The following is a 9,107-nucleotide window of genomic DNA, read 5'->3' on the forward strand; positions in this document are numbered from 1 at the left end:
ATGCTCTTTTAGATCTAGAACTAAAAACATCATAAGATTCATATTCACTTAGACCTGTGTGTTTTGGGCATAATGTTAGCCTTAGCCTTACAAATGCTAATGCTAGGGTCAAGTGCAAGTAGACAGGCTTTCAAATCAAACGATATTGTGCATAAAGACTGAATGATTGTTTTGGCTGGGCATTCAGTGATCCCAAACTATGTCTTCTGCAAAACAAAGGACTTGGCCACGCACCGGAGTGTTAGCGTTTGGCAGTGTCATTGAGCACAAGCAGAATCTGAATTGTCAGCTACATTTAGTACAAAACATTTTTGGCAATGTGTTTCAGTAAAAATCGGTTACTACTTGTGTGGTCGAAGGGTTTGTCCATGACAGTATATAGACAGGTTCACGCAGCTCAGTACAGTCACAGCATTTTGGACTTCATCGCTACAGGAGGAGGCTAAGCACACTTATGGTTCCAACAGTATCTCCAATGTGCACTATTACATAACAACTGTACAAAACATATTCCACATGGTCTGCAGAAGCACCTTTTATCTTTTCAAATGTGTTTGAAGGTCAAGAGCATGGTCATAACGCAAACTAACCTAACCTGCTACTATGTCTACTGCTGCCAGACTGTTTTTTTTTATCTCTCCTGGTCAGAGATCGAGCCGGTGCTCAGGAGGAGCTAACACAGTGATTGTTCAGACGACACGTGGAGGTTGTGCTTTAGTGTAAACACGTACAAAATCATGCTCATCACAAATATGTACACGAACAGCTCTGTTTGGCTACAGTAGGGCTAACATTTTTCCACTAGAAAAATGGGCTCAGTATGGGTACAAATGAACTACAAGCTGAACACTTTTGTTCAGCTGTAGTCATGTGTGAGTCTTCTATTTAGCTGCACAGTTACTGTAACTACCAGATTCTTAGTGCAACAGCTACCACCTGAAATGTGTCCATTTACTCTTGCCTTGCGATAGCAGAATAGCTAAATCCGGTCCATAATCCAAGATGAGTGAGAGTGTTGCTAATTTAGTCCTTAAAAGCAGGAGATATGGACGTGCCCTTGTAGAAGATATTCCGGGTACTGTCCGGACTGTTGGCCCTCTCGGGGATGAGGATGACGTTGGCCTTCCTCCGGAGAGTGGACTCTCGGCTGGATGTGACCGAGAGAGTTTCAGAGGCACTCTCGCCCCCTGGCCCGACCGAAGAGCCCCCGTCCCCAGGAGTAACGCGTATGGTGGAGAGGCTCGCGGGATGGGGCCTCTGCTCAGCCTGGCCCAGGGCGCTCTGCGTGTGCACTGTCACCACAGGAGGAGTGCAGGCCGCAGCAGAGGTAGTGATGATGTGATTGGGCCGTTTCCTGTCCATAGAGCCAGACTCGCAGCTCTCCGAGTCGCGGTTCAGATCGTTCATCTCAAAAGACTGCTTCAGACATCCGGGGCCTTCTCCAGGGTCCAGGGTTGCCCCAGTCCGAGGGCATGTGCCATGGTCCAGAGAGCGCCACCTCCAGGACCCGCTCCCGTCTTTGGAAGGAGGCTGGATCACTGGTTTATTGTTTTCTGGATGGGCTTCTATCCGGACGATGGCCCCGATGCTTCCTGACATACTGGGGCTGTCTTGGTCGGTTAGGGCTCTGTATCGTGGGGGGCCCTGACAACTTGGAATGGTTGTTCCTATACTGCCCTCATCTAAACTTTTGGAGTGGGTCTGGAGCAGACCTTGCTGTTTGGACATGGCGATGACCTGCATGATTCTGGGTGGGGCCTCAGTAGTCCGGCAGGTCTTTTCAGCTGCCTTCTGCCAGTTGGCCTGTCCTGTGATGCTGTTGCTGGCTGCTCCTGAGGGCACTGACCGTGGGGAGGAGTTGTAATTCTCATGAGCCTCTTCTGGGATGTGAACAAGCTGAGAAGATCCTGGTCGTGACTGCATGGCAATCCTGGCGCCTCCAGTGATTCCACTACAGTTGCTGGGTAAGGTTGTGCTAGTGCCTGCTGCTAGTTTGGACATGTAAGAATGACAGTCAAAGCCTCCGTTTAGGCCCATAGCGGGCGGCTCTAAGCCAGGGTGGAGGTGGTCCATGCTGCCGTGGTGTGGGGGATGCTGGGAGGACTGGCCCGATGACGAGTCTAGAGAAGAGGATAAAGAATCGGGAATCTGCAGGGAGCACTTGTGGTTCTTACTCTTCCACTGAGAAAGCAACTGTTTGGAGCGGCTTGAGTCCATGGAGGTGTGGTGCAGGGTGGCAGCGTGGCGCCGGGCAGCCTCCTCGTATGCAGCTATGGCCTGGGGCGTGTGCACTCGGGGCAGGGTGTGGCTGAAGGCCATGTAAGCCTCTTTACTCTGAGGACTGCGGGGGGAGAGAGTGTCCCCCTCAGGGTGACCTTTGAGTCCATCTTCAGGCCTTTGCTGGGGAAGGCCTCGATGTAGAAGACCATCGGAATGTGACGTGGGCAGCAGAGCTTCTCCAGCCATGGCCTTCATCTGCATGTGGTGCATGACGGCCTCTTGGCTGATGTGGGGCAGGGAACAGGTGGGCCGGTGCGGCTGCAGAGGAGCAGGAGGGCTGCTGTCCTCACTGGGCTGGAAGTTTCCTACAGCAAACAAGCCCTGCCGACAGAGCACACATCTGATCAGGGACATTATCTTATCATATATGACATACAAACAAACATATCAAGAACCAAGATATCTTTGACACTCAATTCATTGATATGGGGACAGATGCAATGTAAGGAATAAATGATCAGGTTCAACTTCTCTCTCACTTTTGGACATTCCATTTGAAAATACCATAATGTGTACCTGAAACACTGGCTCCTGCCCATGCGACAAAACATTATCTGGACTTTACCCTGGGATATTTTATAGTATTAGACAGAAGTAAACATATAACAGTACCAGGTAAACAGCAATGGCCCCTCCCAGCAGGAAGCCCAGGTAGACATCCACAGCATGGTTCTTGTACTGTATGATCCTAGTCAGGCCACAGATGATGGCGCTGATGATGAAGGAGAAGACCAGCAGCGGCTTGAGCAGTTTGGACGAGTCGGTCAGGGTGCTGTTAAAGTACATCTGCCATGAAACACAAAACTGGTGAGCAGAGGGAGCGTGTCTGGGAGCCATTTCAACCATCTGTCCGGTAATTGTTCAAGAATGATTTGTTTTTTCTGATCCATTGACCTCCTTGGGACGCTGGCTGTGATGCCCTGGCAGCAGGACACAGAGGAAACTTTAGTCCCAAGGGCTATTATTCTCCTCAAACGGCCCTGACACACATTCATCTGATTCTATCTGACAAATCCACCCAACCTTTGACTGAGCCAGGAAAATCTTTGTGCTGCTGAACTTCCATTTCTATGTCTCTAATCTGGCATATCTCCCTCTCCTGAGGTAATTTCTGGAAACTCTGAGAAAATTTCAATTAGTAACTAATCCGACAGCCGTCTGTGGAATCCCTCAGTTGTCCAGGTAGGTTCCATAACAAAGGAAAATGGAATTATTTCAACTAGACAAAAGTTTTAAGAGTGAATATGTTCTGACAATCATTTAAGTAGCTTCTTCAGTTCCTCTGATGAGGAGCTGGTAAGTCACTGTTGTAGCTGTCTGAAGGGAGGAGCTAACCACACTAAGAAAGAGCCAAACAGAACAATAGAGAATAAGAGACAAAGAGAAAAGATGTAACAATTCCTTACACTTCTGGTGTTTCTGAAACACCTCAAAGGATTTTTAGACAACATGACATCGAGGTCTATGTCAAACCCTCCACCACTATGAGACAAAAACTGGTACATCCAAAGGACAAACAAAGGCTCAGGACTCTAGTCTGCAGTGCATCTCCATCGCAAACCACTAACCACACATTTGAGGACAGTGATCAGCTCCTGGCAAAGGAGAAGAGGTGGTTTGAGAGGAGTCAAAGCGGCTACATTTATCTGGAAACACAATCCATCTCTGAACAGAAATGGGGTCTGTGGGGTCTAAGGCAAAACCTGCCATTTACAACTCCATCCTCAGGCCTAAACCTAAACAAAGAAAACAATCAAAGTATGCTGAAAATCACCCGTTAGCAGCTTGAAAGATTAGGCCAAATATAGTTCAGGAGACTTTTCACACCTAGAGTAGTTCAGTAAACTTAACTGTAGACACCTAGCTGGTGTTAGCTTCAGTGTCGTTAGCTTCAGACAAATACAAGGCTCACCAGTCCTTTGTCAGAGGAAATGAAGAAGCTATTTGGATGAGTGGCGAAATGCAGTCACTCTTAAAACTTTAGTCCAGTTGACAGAATTACATTGATTATCGGGTAATTCTGTCAACTGGACACATCTTCTTGTGTCATTTCCCCTTTTGTTTCTCTGTACTTTCCACTCGCTGTGTGTGAACTGCTCCAGCCTCTGCAGTTAGAAACGCTCTTTTACGCTGTGTTATGATAATGTTATTAACATCTTCTAAACGCACAATGTTAATTTATAACTTTTAAATCTAACAACACTTGAATAAATACACATCCTGACTTTTTGACTTCATAGACTTGTTGGTGTAAATATACTGTAATCGTGGTGCCCAGTCTGGCCGGCTGATGAAAACTTGACGAGGTTTGAGCTCGTTACAAACTGCTCGCTCAGCTCATTCCCATGTGACTGATTCTTACCGAAACATAGACAGCTGCGAACGATGCCAGAGTGGCGTGTTGAGAGGGGAAGGACTTCCTGTAATGAGAAAACAAGTGGAGGTGAAGACATTCATAACCCAGAGAGATGTCTAAACAGCTGCAGAGGGGATTATGCGGGGAAGGGGAGACAGACTTTTGTCATGAATAACTTGATTGATTAGCATAAGTAGCAAATTCACATGAACAGTAACGATCTGATAACACAATAATTAGATGTGCGTTTACATGCTCAACAGTAATCTGATCATCAAAAACAGAGTGACATATGTGAGTTTTTTATTATTATTTATTTTTTGAGTAAATGTTACATTTGGAAGACTAAGTACAATTTTATTTTATTTTTGGTAAATCTTTAAAAAAAGTTACTCAGAGCAGATGGAACTGGAATGTCAAAATGATTTGGTTAATAATGATCTTGATTATCTACATCAAAATATAACCAAGAAACAATGAGCAATAATTGTGACCATTTTAGAAGCAAAAATAAGTTATTTCAGTTCAACTTGAACTTAAATAGTAAACCTGAATGTAAAAATAAGCTTCATTAATATAAGTGTATCATTAACATATACGTTGACCTCATCATTCAGAACGTTTAATTCATGAAGCTGGTCACATACTGTACATACAGTTAAGTATTTTACTGCTGTTTGGTTGGTGTCATTAATCATTGTTAATTGTTAAATCGTAATGTTTCAACCATAAATCAGATCAGATTTTTGTTGTACATGTGAACATAGCGAGTGACAGAAGGGACAAACAGAAGAAATCAAGTCGACGCCAACGGACAGAACAAAAGAGACCAAAACGGGCAGAAGAGAGAGTAGATCCTGCTGCGACCATCTCACATCTGACCACTACAGCCTTCACCGTGTCCAGGCCCCTTTTAGCCCAGCGTGTGAAAAGGAGCTCTGCCGCAGCCTCCTGGAGCTCGTCTTCTCGGAGCTCCATGACCTACTTCTTTGGCTCTGCTCCCCCACTCCCTCCTGACTGCAGCCTCCCAGCATCAGCGCTTCACACAAACCACTGCCAGCTCCAGAAAAGCAAAGTATAAAGGATTTGCATGTACAGAGTGGTGGAGCTAAACTGTTTAACTGTTTTGATGTGCAAATTCTGTGCAGTAGTTGGATAGCAGCATCTGAGGATTTGACATGTGAACGTGTATTATGAAAAGAACATAAATACAGACATGTTCTGCTGCCCACGACACACCTTTTCAGTCAATTCAATATAAAGTTATTTGCAATGAAAACATGATCATTTGATTTATTTTCTCTCAAACTCAAGACTTTTTAGGTGTGCTGGCTCTCAGGTTGCTCAATGTGTGAGTATAATAAATTCAATTGGATAATTGTATTGTGTTATTGTAATAAGTATTAGGAGTGACAGTGGCTCAGTGGTTAGAGCATTTCTGGTTAGAGTTCTATGGTTGTGTCCTTAGGCAAGACACTTCACCCTCCGTGCCGAGTATGAATGTGGTGAGACAGTGATTGGTGGAGCTCGATGGTGCAGAATGTCGCGCCCATCACAGATCTTCCCTCTGTTCAGTACTGAACATTATAATAGTTCCATAACTAAGTCTGACTTTGCATAAATAATGCATTTGTGTTGAACTAGAAACACTGTCTTCCAGAGCCAACAGAGCAGAGCTGTGCCAAAAGCAAGAAGCTAATTTTAGTCTGCTGCCAAATCAGGCACTGAACTCACTACTGCCCCCAGTGTCATATTTAGTTTGTCTTTGCTCCTCGTACACAAAGAATAAAGTGTTGTGTTGTTCCAATGGTAACATTTAAAATATTCTATAACTAGGGTGAGCAAAATAATAGGTCTGTTTGCCATAACCCGACCGACCCGGTATAAAACTACCGGGAATTTGGCGTTCTTTGTTAAAAGAACGCCAAATTCTTTTATTGTTCAATTATTTTGCCGAAATAATATGTAATATATATAATAAAACATTAAACATTTTTATAGCGCTGGTAAATCCATTTTTCATCTTAAAGGACTAATACTGCACTGCGCAACGCAGGTGCGTCTTCATTTTCGGTCCTCCATGTGCATCTGTATGGCACGGACCATGCAGGAGGGAACATACATTGCCTAATACAGGTTGGTTTGCCTTGTTGTTGTTGTTGTTGTTGTTTTATGGCGGTTGGCATCCGAGTGTTGCATTACCGCCAGACTTTATTCCTCAGACGTTTCGTAGTCCTCAGACTCTGTCGTAGTCCGTAAAAGTACTCCTCCCATTGCTTTGGTGTTACAAAGCCCATGAGGTCATGATATGTCTTTGTGACTAGAATAGTTGTTGTGTTGTTGTTGTTGTTTTATGGCGGTTGGCATCCAAGTGTTGCATTACCGCCAGACTTTATTCCTCAGACTTTGTCGTAGTCCTCAGACTCTGTCGTAGTCCGTAAAAAAATAGTTTATTCCAGGGAGACTCTTCTTCATCTTCCTCTCCCTCTTTGACGTTCGGTGCTTTGGAAGTACAAAGTTGTTGTTACTATAGTTGTTGTTGTTGTTGTTTTATGGCGGTTGGCATCCAAGTGTTGCATTACCGCCAGTTTTACAAAGCCCATGAGGTCAAGGGACGTCTTTGTCGTTTTATCCTTTAGAAGTCCTTCTTCCATCACTTTGGTGTTTCTAGGCCCATGAAGTCAAAGCGCGTTAGAACATCTTCTTGCTCCTCATCCTCGGCTCAGTCTCCAACACCCCCCACCTCTATAAACGTTTACCCAGCCCTGTGCTACATAAGTAAGCAACCACAGCCTGACACAAACCCTGTGACTGAATCGCCAGAACGTTCCGCAGATTGAACTCCCGCCCATTATTCCGAAACCACAAGGCCAAGCCGGCCCTTTCTCTATCATAAGCCTCACAGCAAATCAGCACATGCTCGACAGTCTCTGGCACCCGACAGTGACCACACAGACCGGTCGGGTGTTTGCCTATCCTGTCATATGTGCAATTGCTGTTGGAATTCATGTGCAATTCATGTGCTGTCGTGACACATATTCATGTGCAATTACTGTCGGGATCACATGCAATGGTATTTATTTATTTGTCTATGGTAGTTTTTATTTATTTATAGGAGATCTTCTACTGAAAGTGTTTTTCAGACTTCCTATAAGTGATCTGTTCTTGTGGATCTACCTCTGTATCTTCCTGCGTTGCACCAATGAAATTTCCCCATGTGGGACAATAAAGGAAAATCTTATCTTATCTTATCTTACTCAGTGACCAATTGAGTCCAGTATGGCCAATCCTCATGCGGGCGAAGGCCCTTTCCTCCCACACGTTCCTGCCCATAGACCCGCAAGGACCCACACTACCCTGTACGTGTTAGAGATGCCGTCCAGTAACACAGTGGCTCCAAAATTCCTGCCAAAGGTCGACCACATGACTCTTGATAACGGGCTTGATTTCAGATTTGCTTAACTCAACCGCCACATCAATTGATGGCCGCCTAAGGGAACGTTTAGCCAGTGTATCAGCCATTTCGTTACCATCCACCCCCACATGCGCAGGGACCCAAAAGAAGGAAACCCTCACATCCTTCCTGGACAGGGAGAGCATCAGACAGAAGATGCCATTCAACACATCCTGTCTGCAATCCGATTTCCCAGATTTAATGCTTTGCAACGCAGAAAGGCTGTCAGAGGCCACCACAATGCCGCAACACTGCAAAGCAGATTCCGCCCATTCCAATGCCAACCGTATCGCTATGAGTTCCGACGTGAAAACAGAAAGGCGATCTGTCAACCTCTTCTTGACCGCCAGCCCCAGGTCAGGCACAAAATAAGCGGCGTCAGTACGCCCACTCTCAGGATCCCTAGACCCGTTGGTATAAATAAACACATCACCTGAGTGCTTATCGATGAGCGCTTGAACGGCAAACTGCGGTGCCCTCCCAGCGACTCCTCTAAGCTTGCCATGCAAGCTAACATCAACAGGAGCCGGGACAAACTTCCACGGAGCTATAGCAGACAAAGCCATCGACGGGCTCACACGCAGATCACCAACCCCCGCAAGCCGCGCCTTCGCATTTCCTACCTGGCTAAAAACCATACCGCCAGCCTCACTCTGCCCCCCATCAACCCTGAGAAAGTCCCTCACCGGGTGAGAGCTCGTATGACCTTGCACATTCACCCAGTAAGCCAACAGAAGTTCTAGCCTCCGGAGCCGTAATGGCAATTCCCCCAACTCAACCTGCAGCGCCGAGACAGGGGAGGTCCTAAAAGCCCTACAGCAGATGCGCAAGGCCTGGGCTTGCTCCACATCAAGCTTCTTTAAGTTAGTCTCAGCCGCCCTCATGACGGCCCGATAAATACCCAGGAGCGACCTTCTGCTGGCCCCCCAGTCCTGGCCGGATAGACAACAAAGCAAGTTATTCACCCTTTTGCATTTACCACTGACCTCATCAATGTGCTGACGCCAACTAAGCCTC

At 45.9% G+C, this 9,107-nt stretch overlaps 1 protein-coding gene across 1 annotated transcript; it reads right to left on the reverse strand.

Annotated features, from left to right (window-relative positions):
* Positions 1-664: 664 nt before the first annotated feature.
* On the reverse strand, positions 665-5,614 carry LOC140364350 (phospholipid phosphatase-related protein type 4-like). The gene is made up of 4 exons (XM_072450446.1): positions 5,512-5,614; positions 4,643-4,752; positions 2,893-3,066; positions 665-2,601 (listed from the first exon to the last, which is right to left on the reverse strand). Exons 1-4 carry the CDS (start codon positions 5,612-5,614, stop codon positions 1,024-1,026), a joined length of 1,965 nt encoding a protein of 654 aa, XP_072306547.1. The 3' UTR covers positions 665-1,023.
* Between the last annotated feature and the right edge of the window lie 3,493 nt (positions 5,615-9,107).

This window comes from Eucyclogobius newberryi, unplaced genomic scaffold, assembly GCF_026437365.1.
Source record: "Eucyclogobius newberryi isolate DKJ021-1_F unplaced genomic scaffold, fEucNew1.0.hap1 SCAF_18, whole genome shotgun sequence".
Lineage (NCBI taxonomy): Eukaryota > Metazoa > Chordata > Actinopteri > Gobiiformes > Gobiidae > Eucyclogobius > Eucyclogobius newberryi.